Source organism: Hippocampus bargibanti, linkage group LG02 (genome assembly GCF_051943395.1).
Source record: "Hippocampus bargibanti isolate YZ-2025 linkage group LG02, ASM5194339v1, whole genome shotgun sequence".
Classification (NCBI taxonomy): Eukaryota; Metazoa; Chordata; class Actinopteri; order Syngnathiformes; family Syngnathidae; genus Hippocampus; species Hippocampus bargibanti.
The window spans coordinates 21,290,680-21,308,696 of NC_142735.1; the positions used below are offsets into that span (position 1 = coordinate 21,290,680).

The following is an 18,017-nucleotide window of genomic DNA, read 5'->3' on the forward strand; positions in this document are numbered from 1 at the left end:
TGGATTGATGCATAGATACAGTAATATTTGGGAAAAGGGATAGAAATTCATGCTTCTGATTTACCCTCGACATATTATCAATATTAGTTAAATTGCTATCAAAAGTTTGATTGGGTCATCTTTTCCAACAGGAAGATACAACACTGTTGAGTGTGCGTGTGTAAAAGTGTGTGTGTGAGGCAAAGATATTATTGGGGAAATTTCACTGATTGATTGTCACCTGCGAAACGAGCTGATCATGTGATACCCGGAAATTGTAAAGCCTTTTTAAGAGCATGCGCAGAATAAAATGTTTGTCGAGTTCCCAGACCAATGATTGACACGGCTGTGCATCGTTAGTCTCTCGTGAGTATTTGCAATCGCTAAGAAAAGCCACCATTTTGGTTACTGTTAAAACGCTAGGACTGCTGCCAGAATGACGAGCGCAACAAACACGATTTATTTGGGGCTTATAGTATCTGTCACTGCTATTGACACGAATCGGGCTGCAGGTAACAACCAGATTTGTTAATTCAGAAGAATTTTACATTTCGCTCAAGTTGGCTTTTTAGCTACCTAGCGTTTCTGACCAAGTGGAGATATTTACTTATATGAATCTTCTTTTCCTTTCGTCTTGTTCCCCTCAGAGGCCCCCACAGCGAATTAGTGTCCTCCATCGAACCCGGTTTTGTGCATCCTCTTCTCTCACACCAGCTACCTTCATGTCCTCTTTGACCACATCCAAAAACCGCCTCTCTGTCTGCCTGGCGGTTCAAGGCTCAGCATCTTCTTTACTTATATGAATAAGTTAAGAATATATTTTTAAAGTATTGTTTAATTCTGATCATATGCAAAACAAGCAAAGACACACACAGAGACCCGTGTATTTTGTTATAAATGTTTCTAAAATTTTAGCGGCTATTCCAAACGTATTTGACATTGCAAGATCTTTTTTCGACCACTCTTTTCTCACTTTTTTTCTTACATTTGGTCTCAGGAAAAGTACAAATGCATGTTGTAATATTTCGTGTGTGGATTATTCAAAATTTGATTGTGAGTCATTAAATTCTTTTACATTCTGGAACCGATAGTCCATTATTTTAATAATTACAATAAAGTTTAAAATGTTTAGAGAGTAATTATGTAGGACAAGATTAGTTTTTTTGCCTGTACCCTTCAATTTTTTCATTGAACTTATGTGACTGCTGTGTCGTCTTTGTTTCGAATAAAGTTATCGAAAATGGTCAATAAGTTACAAAAAAGAACACAAGATGGCAGCATCAATTCACATTTGGAAGAAGTCAGTTGAACGTTATATTTACTGTGAGATTCCCACAAAAAAGAGTAGTCATTGCAGATTTGGAGGCCATTTTATTCAATGATTATATTAATTATTTCAAATAAACAAAAGAGACGAGATCGTAAATGCATCTGAAATTGACTTTGGGAAAGAAGCAGACATCAAGTATGAGGTGCTGGAATTGGCTGGTTCAGGTTGCAGCCAGACAGTCGTGATAAACGAAGTAGGAGGTGAAGAGTTGACTATACTAAACACACACCTTTGTTTTTTATTATATTAAAAATAATAAACAACAGATATGTTGTTGGACAAGAGCACCCTATTGGCCATGTTGAGAATCAACACATTCCGTTAAAACGTGATACGGGATACAAGATACACCATAAACTCAAAGTTCAGCTGCGATGTTAATTGTTGCCATATATGCTTCTTGACAGTGTTTCTGTAGGAGCACAAAAAAACTGCAGTAGGCTTACTTTTTGGGGGAGCGGAGCAATTTAATAAATTTGGCTCAGATGGGATGAAAGCAGCATTACAAAACAACTCAGAAACGGAGGAACACAAACGCAGCCGCTGACCCACTTTTTGGTTACACAACAACTCACTTTTTTTTGGTGACTATCTTACCGACAACAGAATAATTAATGACACGGCACGCCAAGGTGGTCGTACACAAGTCCCCGTTGTCCTTCCAGTCCAGACGGGACCTTCAGCCACTGTTCAGTGTTGTTCTCCCGCTCGATTCCAACATGAAAAGAAATGGGGGGGGGGCATCGAGATACGCACTTGTCAGACAATTACTTTCCTTGTGAGGCTACAGAAAGAGTGAGCGGGAGCGACTGAAGAGGCTTTTTTTCTCCTTCCCTCCGTGGAGAGCACAGTGGAATATTGTCCACGGAGAAAAGAGCGAGCGTACTGTGGCTCATCATAACGTCGCACGTCCCACTTTCAGGCTCCTGGATGAGGAACAGCAGCAACAGGTGTGCCTTTGTGTGTCCGTCCATCAGCTTGTCCTCATTAAGCCACCAGCGTGGAGGTAATAGGAGACAGCAATGGCTCCTTGTTTCCCCTCCTTCATGCTTCCTTTCCTACCAATTATTACAGGCCATTGACCTAACGGTAGGTTTTGCTCCAATGTGACGCCGCACATGCGTGTTGAAAGGTGCCAGTCAAAAAGACCACGGTGGTCAAGTGTTTGAAATGAAGGCTGTAAATTACATTTCGAAAATGAAGATGATTTCAAAATAGCCGTGGGGGTAAATACAGATGTCGCTAATGTGATTTTCAAAGGACTGGTTACTGAAGGTGTCTGTTGTTTGGACTAAAGGGGCAGGGGTACTCTTAACTCCTTCACTGCCATTCTGGAATTTATTCAGACTTCTGGCAATGTTTTTCCCTCCCATGAGGGGGGTTAGGGTTTGCCTTTTGTACATCCGCCCCGATTTCAAGCTCAGATAACTCCAGACCCATATGACTGAGGAATTAACTTTTTTTTCTGATGAAAGAAGAGAGTCTAAGGTTTCTTAGGCTGAATTGAATGTTTATGTAGTCCTACAACTCAATATTCTGTGGGTTCTGCAATTTGAATGAAAATGACAACCCAGGCACTGGAGTGGACACATTTTTGCACATCATCTGGCAGTCAGTGTGTTAATGGTGAAATGGTTCAAGTGCTGAAAAATATGAGCTATTATTTACTTCAAAAGAGCCCAACATGGGAGAAACCATGATTCAGAAACTTGAAAGAGGTCTGGTTCCTAGTCTGTCCCTCTACATGTGGCTCCTTGTTAAACAGAAGAGATAAAGTCCTATTTCACCGAGGTCGTCGTCGTCCTTTAGTACACCGGATCAGCAGCCGGCGGCCACATCTGACATGAAGTCAAACTCGTTTTGTCCCAGCCAGAGTTCGGGTAAGTCATTGGCCCGGTCCAGTCCGAGCTCCACCACCAGAGATGTGAGGACCTCCTCGTCTACGGGGTCAAAGTCCAAGACTCCGCTCGGGGCGGCTCCTTGCATCCCCGTGCTGACACCTGCACCTATCCCAGCACCGCCAATGCCCCCGGAGGATCCCAGAATCTGGTTTCCCACCCTAAATCCTCTTTGAACGGCACCGGGAGTCGGGTGTCCCGCCGAGGAGCCCGCCAGGTTCTGGTAGTGCGAGTTGAGCTTCTGTAGCTGCATGCTGGCGATGAGGTGCGGCCCCGTCTGGAGGCAGAAAGGCTGCGGCTTGGCACACGACGCCAGGGCCGAAGGGACGGCGCTGGCGGATGGAGAGAAGGGTCCAGCCGCGGTCTTAGAAGAAGGGTAGAGGAGTTGGGGGTTGAGAGGACAGCAGGAAGAAGAGAGATCCTTCATTGCACCACCAGGAGACAGCAGTCAAGACATCACCTGCACCAGACAAAATATTTTTTTTGTTTTGATTCTCTCAATGTGGCACATCGTATTTAAAGGACAACCGACACCATTTATTTGTTTCTTAACTGACATCAGAAAAACGTTTTATAGCATCTAAAATACCCAAAACACACAGGCTGATATTATTAGTCAAATGCAAAACACCAATAAAAATGAGTTAGTGTCCCAAAACTACTTCAAAATTACCCCGAAAATTGCGAGTTTCAGAAGGTCCCGCCCCCTTGTTCGCGATGTCACGCCAAGACGTCTTGCCTTGCTTGAGAATCAAAACAATGGCTTCACAGAGTTCAGATTCGGAGAAGATGCTTTCTTGTTACTTATTCAGTTATGAATATGATTCAAATAGTTCTGAAGAGGAAAGCATAAATGTTTGCAATCGATTAAAGAAGTCCTTCCATATCAAATCGAGCCATCTGGCCTCCAATCTATCATCCCAGAAAATGCACAAGCTCCGTTGGAAATGGGCTGATTTGTCTGCTGGGAATTACAACTTCTTTATGGTGTTCCTGCAATTGGTAGTCTTGGTGCGATACACAACGATTCACCATTGCGTTATTTATGTAGTTTTCCTTCTAATTTCGCGATCAACACGGTGTTTTCAGATGAAAAAAAGTGCTCAAAATGCATTGTGTGTCCCTTTGTTGGTCACGGGCGTTCCTAATGTGACGTCACTTCATCAACTCGAAAACAAGACTTCCTGAATATTCAGCGCTAGTTTTAAAACGTAAAATATAGCTATATGCGGTTGAATCTTTGTAAAATGCGCTCAGTAGAAGTCATTTGAAGTGATTTTACAAATTATGGACGCAACTTGTTTGGAGGTGTCGGTTGTCCTTTAACTCATTCACTGCCAGACGTGCAAAAATGTGTCCTGTCCAGTGCCAAGGTTTTTTGTCATTGTCATTCAAGTTCAAGGACCCACCGAATATTGAGTTTTAGGACTACATAAACATTCAATGCAACGTAAGAAACCTTAGACTCTCTTCTTTCATCGAAAAAAAAAAGAGTTCATTCCTAAATTATATGGATCTGGAGTTATATGTATCCAAAATACAATGCAATCCATACATATTGGTTTATATAGTGCTTTAACAACAGCTGAAGCTGGAACAAAGCGCTAACTTGGAAAAAAGGAAAATGCTGCCCCTTGTGGAAGGTTAAAAAACATTCCCAGAGGTCTGGCCAGCGTTTTATCAGCACCCCAGCAAGAAAGAACAAAACCCGAACTAATTCGGGAATGGCGCTCTACGTCATATTTCTAATTCCCAAATAAATTCGTGAATGGCAGTGAATGAGTTAAAAAAATGGATGAAAAGAAAGAAATGACTAAAGCATATGGTGTATTTTATCTTGTATTTGCACTATATAAATCAACATGTATTGTATTTTTGTATACTGTTCAATGAAGCCCAAAAATAAGTGTTTGAAATTTAGCCTTCACATCTTTGCTCTTTCCATACTTTTGTCCCAAGCAAGGACAAAATAAATAAATAAATAAATAAACAAACAAACAAACATCGGGTTGCATTTTGGTGCCAAGGACAGAATTTAAAGCAAGTCACACAAAAGTGGTGCTTTGCTTCCACCTGCAGGCAATAACACACGTTTGGACTTGAACATTTTAACTGAAGCAGGGTCTCTCTCAGTAGCTTAATGCTACGCGTAAAAATGCATTTTCGTCACCTTTTGGGTTCGATTCAGCAAAATTTGCCACCTCAACTTTTGGTGCAAGCCAACAGAACAGAGACTGACTTCTTGTGGGCCTCATGTGAGTCAAGTCCCCAAACACTGGCAACAAGTCAAAGCAACAATTCTAAATTTGGGACAAATATTCCAGTGATTTTACTGACACCACTCGTTTCCGTCCGCCTGCTCCGGTGGACCCCCCCCCCCCACTCCCCGCCCTTCCCCACATGAAGAAAATCGAAGCCGCCTGGGAATATGTTCGGGTTTTTATTTTTCTTGCGGGGGTGCCAATAAAGCGCTGGTCAGACAACTGGCAATGTTTTTCCCTTTCCACATGGGGGCAGCATTTCCCTTTTGTCCATGTTCGTGCTTTGTTACAGCTTCCGCTGTTGTTAAAGCTCTCTATAAATCAATATGTATGTATTGTATTTTGTACAGCCGCCCCCATTTCAAGCTCAGATAACTCCAGACCCATACAACTTAGGAATTAACTTTTTTTCTGACGAAAGAAGAGAGTAAGGTTTCTTATGCTGTATTGAATGTTTATGTAGTCCTCAAACTCAATATTCGGTGGGTCCTTGAACTTGAATGAAAACCCTGGCATTGAAGTGGACACATTTTTGCACATCGTCTGGCAGTGAATAAGTTAAATGTTAAACCGTGGAAATAAGCTCTGACAGCTACAGCACAGATTCATAGAAAATTGTTGAGAAAGTTTCTCTAGACTGGACAGGTTGGCAAAAGAGTAATTTTTGGTGTCATCCGCCCAAAAAGAGCCAGACAGGACAGGAAGTTATGATAGAAATGCCTACCAAATGTTATGTTGCCTAGTGAGGGTTAAACATTTGGGTCAGTTTCTGGTATTGTCATTCATTCATTTATTATTTGCTTATTCTGTTTATGCATTTTAATGTACTTATTTTTTATTTACTTATCTTATTTTTATGTACTTATTTTTTTAGTTTATCTCCTGTTCTTATTTATAATTGTATCTGCGGTTTTATTCATGTCCCTGTTTTGTGATTGTAAAGTGTCCATGAGAGCTTTGTAAGACTCCTATCAATAAAATGTATTATTATTATTATTCATATTCTGTCTGTCCTGCAATTTGAGTGAAAATGACAAAAACCCTGGAACTGGAGTGGACACACTTTTGCACATCATCTGGCAGTAAACGAGTTAAGTGCATACGATTTTATAGGAAAAGACTCTGGAAAAGTGAATGTCCTGATTCAAAAGTCAAATTTGGGCTGAAGGATCAAATGATTTAAATGTCGCAAAACAATAAATAAGTTCCCCAGAGGCCCCTGAAATTTGGCAGTGAAAAAACATTTTGGATGAAAGGTAAAAGGCGTTCAACCAACACGGAAATTTCCGTTGCCTGTATTCCAACGTGGCAGCTTACCATGACAACCTACATGTGTGCGTTATGGAAAAGGTAATGAGCCCCCCCCTCCCCCTGGGGTGACCACCCCCTCCGTCTCCTTTTGCCATTGTACGTGGAGAACCTAATTGAAAAAGGCAGGCACGCAGCTGCACTCGACTGATAGAGTTAACACGCACAATGACGCCAAACAGCTGTCGGTGGCAGCTCGCTGCGTGTGTGCGTATTCATCAACTGATTAGTGTCAGGGACAGGCTGGGGTAAACTGTATACAGAACCACCCTCAAAATAAAGTGGAGGGCGGCAAAAACAACTCTGAGTTGTTTTCTACGTTTGTTGTCATGCTATAGACATGTTTTGCAAATAATTACTAACCCGTTTGTGTGCGCTGGAGTGATTTATCGCTGGTCTTCCACTTTGATAGTCTGCTGGAGTCTTTCTAAAGATGCACATTCAGAAATAAAAGAATATTCGAATCAATGCAGGGGACAAAATGAAAAACAGATTTTCTTTTCCTCAATGTAGTTATGATGTCAAAAGTTCAACTCCTATCCATGTGGTAATGGCTAATGACGCCAAGATGGCTGTTCCTCTCCAAAGGTAGGATGACAGAAAGTTTTAGGAAAGATGATGAGAGACGACGCTAGAGAGACAATGTTTTTTTTCCGCTGTCCTTCCACCACCACCTCCCCAAACCGTCGACGAGGCACCACAACATCATTTCCCGGCCACTTGGGAGACAATTTCCCTATTGTCGCAAATATGCTCAGAGGAGGAGACTATTCTGTTTAGAGAGGTTGAACATCAACACGGCGCTTAAGTCCACACACCAATGTCTCAAGACACCACGAGATAATGATTCAAACTGGACCTAGAAGTGAAGTTAAAATTGCACTTGTGTGAACGTTTTTACAATTGAAACGCCAAAGTTAAATTCAACTGAAATGCACTGTTTATCTTCATTCTATTTACAAATTGCTGACACAAAGAAACCGTTGGCGCAGTTCTGTGGGCCCAGAAGGTTTCAAACAGACATGTCCAAAGTCCGGCACGGGGGCCAAATGCGCCCCATGGTCAATTTTCACCCAGCCTGCAGCCTGCGTCATAAAATCAATAGCATCTGGCCCACATGTAGAATGATTACATTGGGCAGTAGCGCTGTTACCTGCGTGTGCTCAGTGCTTCTTTCTAGAGGTTCAATTAGAAACAGCAAATTAGTATACGAGTCATTGACTGAATGAGCCCTCGAATTTTCTAAATTGGTGAGTTTCTAAATAAAAAAAAAAAACACTCTAAAATGGTGACAGTCTACCAAAGAATAATTACTTCTGTTGAACTGTAACAAAAAAGTTAGTTAAAAAGTGCATATTTAATTTTCAATGTCAATTCAATTTTGATAGGCATTTTCAAATGAACCAAAACACATGCTTAAGATAGCTGAAATTAAAACAAAAAAAGCCAATGTGAAACATAAAATGGCTCACTGCAACGTATTTAAATTAATTGCTGTTATATGTCAAGCAATTAGTACGTGAGTAATTGACTAAATGAGCCACCCAATTTTCTAAAATGTCGATTTGTATTTTTTTTAATGGCGACAATCAACAAAAGGGGCAAGATTGACTGTTAATGTCAATTACATTTTAATATGCGTGTTTCAAATGTAACAAAACACCTGGTTACGATAGATGAAATTAAATACATCTAATGAGAAACACAGAATGACTCACTGAACTGTATTTACTGGTACGTTAATTGCGGTTATATGTCAAGAACGTCCGTCAAGGTTGCTTGCTACATTTTTTTAAACGGCAAATCTGGCCCCCTTTGCAAAAACGTTGGACACAACCGGTTTAGGGCCTTTTTCTGTTAAACTGAACACGTGCCTTAATATTAAGAGCACTTTCCAACGTAACCGAAGACTATATGTAGCACGTCTTTTTAGTTTGTGAAGCCGTTCAGTGTCGTGACATGATGGGATGAACTGAGTCTGTCTCGTTGTTCGCCCGTGTTGTTCTTCCTTCCAACACGTAACACAAAACCGAGCGCCAGGTGCGTCCAGCAAATACCTGACCTCATTTCTGTATTATGGCAACACATGTCAGAATGAATCGTGGAAACTCGACAGAAACTCACACTACTAAGATTGCCGGTCAATCGGCTTCGACAATAAGAAGTGACTCACCTGCAGCGGCGAGGCCCCGCAAAGTCAACCGAAAAGATCACATTTGTGAGATGCGGAGTGAATGTAGCCACTTTGCGTTCCTCCTGGGCCGCTTTCCTCGTCTTGTGAGCTCCTCAGAGGGTGAACTCGAAACAACACAACGACCTATTGCACGAGGCTCCGGGTAGGAGAGAGAGCGAGGGAGCGAGCTTGTCGTGGCAAAACCAGGAGCCGGAATTTGGCCTTTGGGATCAGGATGGCGTGAAAACCTAAAAATCAGACTAACAATTGCTGAAAAAGAGGAACGAATTTGAATGGCGTTAAAAACCACTCATCATACGTTCACCCAGTGTAACTGGCGCCAATTTTGAGTCATTGGCTGCCATGACAACAAAAATACAATTTATTGGGTCTTATTGTTTTATAAAGGTGTTTAACATTTCTATGTGAAATTTCATATTTATGTTTTTTCTTAAAATCCTCTTCAATACTTTATTTGGAATGTTTTGTCATGATCACATCCGGTTCCGTGTCACGTGTTTCGATTTGCGAGATAAATCGTTAGAGAGCGAAGAAGCTCTTCAATGGCATTAAGGTTTATCTACTTTCGGTTAAGAAGGTTCACAGGCTACGTTCTTAATTTGCTTATTGATATCTTGTCGAACAGATTGCAGGCATGTCGATTGTTGTTTTAAACGTCTTTTAGTTTTCACGGTGATCCACAATACAGACGCTCCCCAACTTACAAACGAGATACGTTCCAAAAGGTCGTCTATAAGGTGAATTTGTTCATAAGTTGATTCAGTGCTATATTTTGTATGGAATGTATGTTTAAGCCTTATATAAATATGTTTAAGGTTTATATAAGTATGTTTAATGCTTGTATAAGTAACCTGTATTGGTTTGTATGGAAAAAATAAACGTAAAAATATAATAAAAAAAAAAACGTGCTCTTTAAAGACATGTACAACTGTAGAGAATACTACATATGTTAGTATAAAAATGCTTGTACGTACCGTTGTTTGTAACTCAAATGTTCATAAGAAGGGAAGCGTCTGGAAACGTTTTGGACATCAGTACAAGGCATCATCCTTGACCGGGGTAGATACACCCAGCAAGCACAAAACAAGGTCACCGGTGTGGTTAAAGTGTGAAAGGCAACAAATGAAATGAGTGGAGGGGGTAAAAAAAAATTAGAAGCTGACATCTGTTGGCTTTGGGAAGATAATGAAGCGTAGGGCATATGGATGGATGGATGGATGCTTCCAGTCCCAGATGTCTTCAGAATTTGGACAGTGCTGGAGGGCAGAAGTTGCCAGTTTGGAATAAAACAAATTTTATTTTTGGGTGTATATTTGTCGCTTACTCAAAAACCAGAATCAGAAAGACTTTAATAGTCCCACAATGGAGAAATTTGCAATCTAAAGCAGCAAATTTCAAAGGGGGGATTGAAAAGAAAAACAAAGTATTGCATGTACCAAAAAATGTCAGAAGACTGAACTGTACAACAAAAATGATTCACAAAGTTGTGTTTGTCAAGATAACCTGAGTTTATTACCCGCATTTGATCTGAAAAAAAAAAAAACTGTTTTGCTCAAGGGGAAAAAGAGCAACTAATTCATCAGTCCAGACAGTCAAAGTAGATTCAAAGCAAGTGCCTCGTTTGCATAAAGGTCGTTGGAAAACACGTGTTTTGTGTGTGTTGACCTTCAGCTTCCTCCTCAAGTTTTCCTGAAATATTTTCAAATATTTCATTTTTCAACTTTCTGCCAACCAACTGTAGTGAAGTGAATTGAGCTTGGTTTACACCCAAAAAAACTAGCGCTTTGTCAAAATCACACAGTATCTTTGTGCCAAGGAACAATGTTGGAGTGAGTTGAGGAGTTTGGACAAAGGCAGTGCTTTGGTGCCACCATTTTTTTTACATTAAAAATAAACCCTTTTTCAGGTAGTCAAAAATGCTCACATATTTATCCAAACAATTTATATATACATAAGCAATCAAATATTTTTGTAACAAGCACCAAACATCTTCCATTTTTTCCACGGAAGTAACTCGTAAACGTTTTCTCAAACCTTTTCTGTATCCTGCAGAGCCAGAGCGCTAAAGGCTGAAAGGCCATCCATCCATCCATATTGTCTTCATTAGTGAGCGTGGACAGCTCCTAAACCGCATTCTTCAAATTCCCTGAAGAAAAAAGGAGTGTGGTTGAGTGAGAAGCATGTGGAGTGAGTGAGATGTGCATACATAACAACGCTGCTGTACACAAACATGGCGGATGACGATGACCCATGCAGTCGCAAATAACACAGACGGATGAATAATCGCTTCGCCACAGCCCAGGAGGATTTCCTGTTTTCTAGCTATTGTGAAGCTGTCAAAGTTGTCCTGTGACAATTGGACGTTGGGCGAAACCGCCATGAGCAACTGAAATGGACAATTGCAACAACAATGGCAGATTCCCCTGCACGCGTTGGCCAATTGTAAATAGAGTGCAAAAATCGGGATTGACGAGGAAGATGATGATCACATTGGCCACTGTGTTTATGTTGGAAGAGTATAAAAAAATATCTTGGCTCTTTTGGCGATGCGACTTTTCAAGCCACGACAAAAGAAAGTGGAAAGGAAAGAGGTGGGATGCTTCCTGTTTCCTGTGTCCTCCCTTTCCTACCTCAGTTGGTAACTTGATGTCGTTGGCAACTCAGTCATATCTATTTTTTAGGGGAAAAAAAAATCAAAAATACAATGTTTTGATTCTTTCAATGTCTTGCCACACCCCAATATAATGTCCTTGCTTTGTATGTGGTTTTATTGCTGAATAGAGTTGACTCGTATGGCCACAGGGCTAATTTTGTTCCCTGACTTCAGCTTTGCTTGATCATCATGGAGAAAACCCCTTTCTTTTTATTCTTTAAATTAAAATAATGCTGCAAGCAAACACGGGATTGTTTCTGCATTTTTTGTTGAATTTGGAAAAACCTTTTTAAAAATCGTGATTATGTTTTAGAACGTGTTTCACTTTTTGAACTGAAAAATGTATTTTCCCCACCATAATCTATCTATCCAATCATATGGAGAGGCATCTATGCAGTAAATTAATGTAGAGTTAAAAGAGTCAGCAGATGCACAGAGATTGTTTCAAGTTGATGATTGTTGTGTGGATATAAATCATTTTTCTAAAAGTTTGAATCATCCAAACAAGGAGGGGGATTGAGAGTATAGTGCACAGAAGAAAGAAAGCGAACCGCACATGAGAGACAAAGAATGTGGAAAGAGCAAAAAGGAAAAGAGGCCAGTTTGTATTCAAGTAAAATGGCTTCATTGTGTCCAATAATTAGCTGCCATCATCTGTTTGGAGGAGTCCGGCACAGAGGGCTCACACACACACACACACGCACACACACACACGCACACACAAGGAATTGTTTGGATTATTTTGGCCCCTAGAGGGCAGCGTGGATCTTGAAGTTGACCGTCGAAGTGTGTTTTTTTTTTCGTATTTTCTATTTTATTTGTCCAGCCCGTGCTATTATTATTAATTATTCCTATTATTAATAATTTAAGCAACGTTGTGGATTTTACTTTTACGAATGTGAACCCGGAAGTGTTCCTCATTTTTGCTTGCGGAAAGTGGCGCTAGTTAAACTCGACCATTTGTCCTCGAATTGCGCCAATACTGTAAAATTCGTACGTCTCGAGATGCGTTGAGGGAGTCCTACGGTAATACGAATTTTGCATATTTTACGAATGAAACAAAATACAGATACAGTGATACCTCGGTTCTCGACCATAATTCGTTCCCGGACCCTGTTCGAAGAGCGATTTGTTCGAACACCGAAACCATCTCTTTGCTCCTGTCACTTGCGAGTCGACAGCGGGGGTTGGGGGGGCTGCCTCTCCCAGCCACCCTCCACCTGCTGTCAATTCTCTAATCACGGACACTGGGCATTTATACGGTTCGCGATCACCTCGCCAATGCCGGATGATTGACTCACCTCGCCACCGTACCTGGACTCTTCCTTTGATGCGCGAGTGTATCCGGTCCGAGGTATTTTCCCTGCGTCCTGTAAATTTATGTCATCTTCCGGGATTGCGTAATTTTGCACCCTTGTGTGCCATTTGCTTTTTGGCGTAGTAAGCGGGTCGGATCACCCCCTGCCTTCTTACTCGCTGTGTTTTCTTTTATTTGTGAATAAACATCCTGCTTGGGTAGTACGTCTGCCGCCTGCTTTGGGATCCCAAACAGTCTACTACGTTCTGACGAGTCAGCTGCCGTCACTCTCGCTCGGAACGTGACAGCTACGGATGACTCGGCTACAGGATGTTCTTTTCTCTTAAAATATCTATCCAATGACACTTGCTCTCACTCCCACTAGCCACTAGATTTCACAGCCTCCTTATTCTTTAATATCGTGCTGATCGTAGATTTCGCCATGCTGTATTCCCTAGCCAGATGAGACACTCGCACACCTCCTTCATATTTTGCGATTATTTCTTTCTGAAATGCAATAGTTGTACGCAGTACTTATCTTTTGTCACTTTTAGCAGCACTTACTTTCTTCGGAGGCATGATTAGGGGCTAAAACTTTTCGTACACCTATATTAAACGCTAGAGCAAAATGCAGCACGTCCGCAGCGACAACAGTTGGTCACGGAGAGAGCGAGACACCTGTACGGCGCTCAGCATCCCACCCTCGCGTACGCACTCACGCGTCGTATTGGCGTTCGAACATCGAACACCAATCGGTGTCCGAAGCAAGAATATCTCGAATATTTTGTTCGAACTCCGATTTGTTCGAACTGAAGCGTTCGAGAACCGAGGTACCACCGTATCTGGAGGAGAGCTCGTTTACCCGCAAAACATTTTGTTAGGCAGATTTAGCGTTTTTAGCTGCCACCGACGCAAACAATATCACTTTTTGCTTTCAAAATAATGTGCAATTGCTGTTTTCTAAAGTACACACTGGCACGCATTTCCCCAAGTTACCTTTGTTTTGAAAGGAAATCCCTCCTGCATCCGGTTGGTAATTCACTCTAGCTTTGCGAGTCACTTGGAAGAATCAAACAGCGTAAGCAGCAAAACATTAGCTTAGCTAGCCGACTAGCTTCTACTACTCTGGTCTTCATTAGATCACTTATGAGTCGCAAGAGAAATCTGACTTATTCGGGCACGAACCTGTCCCCCGAACTGCAAGGCGCATTTATGGAGCCTTCTGTGGCGACGTGCCGTGCCGATGACGATTTCCTCAATCTGGAGTCCGACGAGGAGCTTCTGTGCACGGTCAGCTCGGTCAGCGAACACCTGGGAAGGAACATCAGCGCCGCACTGGATGCCGCCATGGACGAAATACGACACATGCTCGGCATCAGGATACGAGCGCTTAAGATGGAGCTGAGGGACAAAACCAACGAGATCGCTCTGTTGAAATCGAAGCTAAGCGACGTTCACAAGGATGCTAAGGAGGCTGCTGAGACTCCTCCTGATGCTACGGAGGATCCTGATGCTGCGGAAGCTGCCGACGCCTCCGCTCCCTTTCGAAGCACCAAGATGCTCAGCGTGGACACGAAAAAGGAGAAAAAGCCCCTCCTGCCCGGCGTGAAGAAAGAGAACATCGATGCCATTTGCGACTACTTGATGAAGGACAAGAACTCGAAGGGGGCCACGGAGATGGACGAAGGGGAGCAGGGAGGCCAAGAGGATGATCCGCATCCCCTCCAGCTGTGGCCGGATGGTGGGATGGGCACCTCCGGTCCACCTGGACACTCAGATGACATCTTCAACATGCTGCCATCCAGCAGCCGACGGTTATATGACTACGAATGGGTGGCACCCATGGAGTACTCCTCAGACCTGAAGGGTAAAATGCCTTCACCTCAAACGCTCTGAAGTCCACCTTAGCATATGTATGGCTCAAATCAACCACAATATTAGTTAGGCACCATCCTACAGCATTTCAGCCCCAAGAAACCATGTTGAAGTCAGTTGAGGAGTTTCATTTGGACAACATAGTGCTTTGCTGCTGCCTTGTGTCATCCGTAGGCAATTATGAACCATTTTTGGTTCTCTCCAGCAAAGTCGGGACTTTTCATTAACACTAATGAGCACTTGTCTTTGCAGCCATTAAACAGCCAGAGTGCGAGAACGAGGAGGGGGATGAAGGAAGCCCGTCGGAACAGACTGCGGCCCGCTTCCCACATGTCCAGCCTGCCGATTTCTCCACGGTGCCCGATTCCGCCGGTAAGGACGGCACACATCCGCACACTGACAGACGAAAGAAGTATCCAGTCAAACATTTGTTTGAATTTCCAGACCAGCATTTCCCCAACCACACCTTCATCTGCTCTTTGTGCGGAACCTTCTGTCCCGACGCAGCATTCCTGGAGGAACACGTTAAACTCATACACGCTGAGGCCGCCGGCGCTCAAGCTCTTCAGGCCTCGCAGACCACCGTGAGGGACGAAGGACAGGAGGTTAACAGCGAGGAGGCGGGGCCTGCCAAAAAGGATGTCCAACTAAAGGGCAGGTATGAATGCGAGGAATGCGGTCGCCATTTTAACTACCTGGGCAACCTGCGGCAACACCAGCGCATCCATACCGGGGAGAAACCCTTCGTGTGTCCGGACTGCGGGGAGCGTTTCCGCCATGCCGCCCGCCTCAAGAGCCACAGGCTGGTGCACAGTGGTGCCCAGAGCCCCTTCCCGTGCCCCCAGTGCGGCAAAGGCTTCTCGGTTCTCTCCGGCTTGAAGAGACATCAACGGGTGCACACCGGCGAGAGCCCGTACGCATGTCCGCAATGCGGCCGGCGCTTCAAGGAACTGGGCAACCTCTACACCCACCAGAGGATCCACAGCGGGGCGACGCCGTATTGTTGCCAACAGTGCGGACGCAGCTTTCGCCACCTGGGCACCTACAAGAGTCATCGTTGTATGCCCGCGGAGTGACAAGTCAGCAGACCGCGTGGGAGTTGACTTTCCATCATATCCGCTCGTCGACAACGGACGGACTTGGCGGTATCCTCGTGGTCTGCTCGTTTAATCATGTCACGATTTTGGGTGAAGTTCTGTGACACTCCAGTGGTTGGGCCTCTGTCACCACTCGCTCAAGCTACGTGTACATATGTTAAGTCGTGTTTAACCTGCATCATTTGCTGTTACGCGCTACGTAGTTTTATGTTTCAAATTATTGAAGTCAATTTTAACCACTGACAATCCGAGGTTTTTTTTATATAAAAATAACCTATCAACTAGTCATTGGGTATTTCTTTGCCACTCATATTTTTGTTGAATTACATTTTCATCACGTCACAAACGATTCTATTCCATTTTCACATTTAACAGTTGATTACATTCATTAAACTCATATATTTTCTTCTTTCAGATAATTTAGTATTTTGTTATCAACACTGGACACACACACACAAACGCTAATCTCAGAATGGTACAAAAAGTCTTTTTTTCACATTTATAAGGTGAAACTTTGAAAAACACGATGGGTGACACCCACGCGTCAATTATATTACATTACATTATCTGAAATGACAAAATATATTTATATCATATAATTACAAAAATTATACATTCGCAAAGTAAAGCATATTATTGAAAAAGGAACACATCTAAATGCTAGATTTCAACACGAAATCCTGTCTCTTCTATTACTTCATAGTTTTATACAACAATTATGTATATTCAGTACGAGGAGGTAATTCATACATAACACACACAGCCCAAAATTTCAACGTGGCCTGTACTGAAATCGATTTTGCCAACTCCTAGCATAACAGTCAGCTGTTATGCCGGCTGCTGACTGTAGGAGGCACTGCAGCATTGCACAACATTTCATCATCAACAACTGGCAAAAACATTGGGACACGTCATGAGGGATGAGTGGTTCTTTGGCCCGACTATGAGCTACAGCGTGTCAAAAGATTCAAGCATCCAGTCACCGTCTACCAAGACACACTGGAGCACAATGCGACTAATCCAGGGTGACTGGATGACCTTTTTTCCCCATAAGAGGAAGGACAAGACAAAAAAAAGCAGGATGAGGAGTGGACATTGATGCCTTCATCCCACCTCACTGCAATTGAAGCGCAAAGCCCTTCAACATTATGTTGAAATGCAGACCATGGACAATGTCCTCATGTGCAAATGCAAACATGTCATGTTCCCCCCACCTCTAAAAAAATGCAACACAGCACAGTGACTGAAGCTTCAAGTAAAATAAAAAACCAGATAACCACAACAATTCTAAAAATGGGGCAAATTTGGAATGTGCTGAAAAAAAAAGTAATTCAAACATCACATGAGCAAAACCTAGGAAATGTCACGGTTTACAAGGTGGTGATGGCGGTTGTGGATCCCAAAAAGCATGCCGGAGGGAGCAGCAGGTTGTTTTGAGAAATTGTATGAAAATAAAGTCAACAGGAACAAAAATCTAAAGCATCAAAATCATTGAACAGAAAAATACAAAGTATCAAAGAAAAACCAAGAGTAAAAGTCTGCCAAGATGAAACAAACACATGCACAGCATACAATGCTCGTGCCGGGAGTCCTTTTGACTGCCACTGATGGGAACGACCAACACCTGCGCGGCTGCAGGCAGGGCGGATAGCGCTGCCCGTTGGTCGCCAATCAGCATGTTGCAGTCTGCCACTGATCGGGACGACCGGCACCTGTGCAGGTGTGGCGGGGCCGACAGCGCCACCCGTTGGTCGCCAACCAGATCATGACAGGAAACAGATGAGCAGACTGTTACCTGAGCGACTGTGATGTCATTTTCAGGCCACAGCAGGTGGCAAAATGGCCATTCCCTTGAGTTGGGCAAAAACGAAGGGATTCTTCTGCTGAAATCTTCCACAAGCATAATATTACACGTATGTGGAACTGTTGCGGCTTGGAATCGAAGCGGCTTTACGTGGGACAGGAGATGTGACACAATCTCTTTTCATCAATGGATTCTACAGCTTCATGTTTGCTTTCAACATTTAGCTTGTAGCAGACATGCACATTCCACCGTGATGTCCTTGATCCACTGGTGAAAAGGACGCTTTGATCCTCTCCTCTTTTATCCAGAACTGCTTCATAT

At 42.8% G+C, this 18,017-nt stretch overlaps 2 protein-coding genes across 5 annotated transcripts; one reads left to right on the top strand and one right to left on the bottom strand.

The window, feature by feature from the left end:
- Positions 1–1,338: 1,338 nt before the first annotated feature.
- On the bottom strand, positions 1,339–9,217 carry cited1 (Cbp/p300 interacting transactivator with ED-rich tail 1). Of its 2 annotated transcripts, XM_088990010.1 has the most exons (3): positions 8,950–9,217; positions 7,140–7,203; positions 1,339–3,667 (listed from the first exon to the last, which is right to left on the bottom strand). In XM_088990010.1, exon 3 carries the CDS (start codon positions 3,632–3,634, stop codon positions 3,128–3,130), a length of 507 nt encoding a protein of 168 aa, XP_088846136.1. In that variant the 5' UTR covers positions 3,635–3,667; positions 7,140–7,203; positions 8,950–9,217; the 3' UTR covers positions 1,339–3,127. The 2 variants fall into 2 exon arrangements, with proteins under 2 accessions (XP_088846136.1, XP_088846137.1); XM_088990011.1 differs by lacking the exon at positions 7,140–7,203 and having other exon boundaries at positions 8,950–9,188.
- A 4,769-nt stretch (positions 9,218–13,986) lies between these two features.
- znf16l (zinc finger protein 16 like) lies at positions 13,987–16,272 on the top strand. Of its 3 annotated transcripts, none has more exons than XM_089017794.1 (3): positions 13,987–14,787; positions 15,048–15,167; positions 15,240–16,272. In XM_089017794.1, exons 1-3 carry the CDS (start codon positions 14,067–14,069, stop codon positions 15,869–15,871), a joined length of 1,473 nt encoding a protein of 490 aa, XP_088873920.1. In that variant the 5' UTR covers positions 13,987–14,066; the 3' UTR covers positions 15,872–16,272. The 3 variants fall into 3 exon arrangements, with proteins under 3 accessions (XP_088873920.1, XP_088873932.1, XP_088873912.1); XM_089017806.1 differs by having other exon boundaries at positions 15,303–16,272; XM_089017786.1 differs by having other exon boundaries at positions 15,048–16,272.
- The last annotated feature ends 1,745 nt before the right edge of the window (positions 16,273–18,017 follow it).

Coding starts and splice junctions, on each gene's coding strand:
- cited1 (XM_088990010.1), bottom strand. CDS start 3,634: ATGAAGGATCTCTCTTCTTCCTGCTGTCCTCTCAACCCCCAACTCCTC.
- znf16l (XM_089017786.1), top strand. CDS start 14,067: ATGAGTCGCAAGAGAAATCTGACTTATTCGGGCACGAACCTGTCCCCC. Junction 14,788..15,047: donor GTACTCCTCAGACCTGAAGG/GTAAAATGCCTT, acceptor TTGTCTTTGCAG/CCATTAAACAGCCAGAGTGC.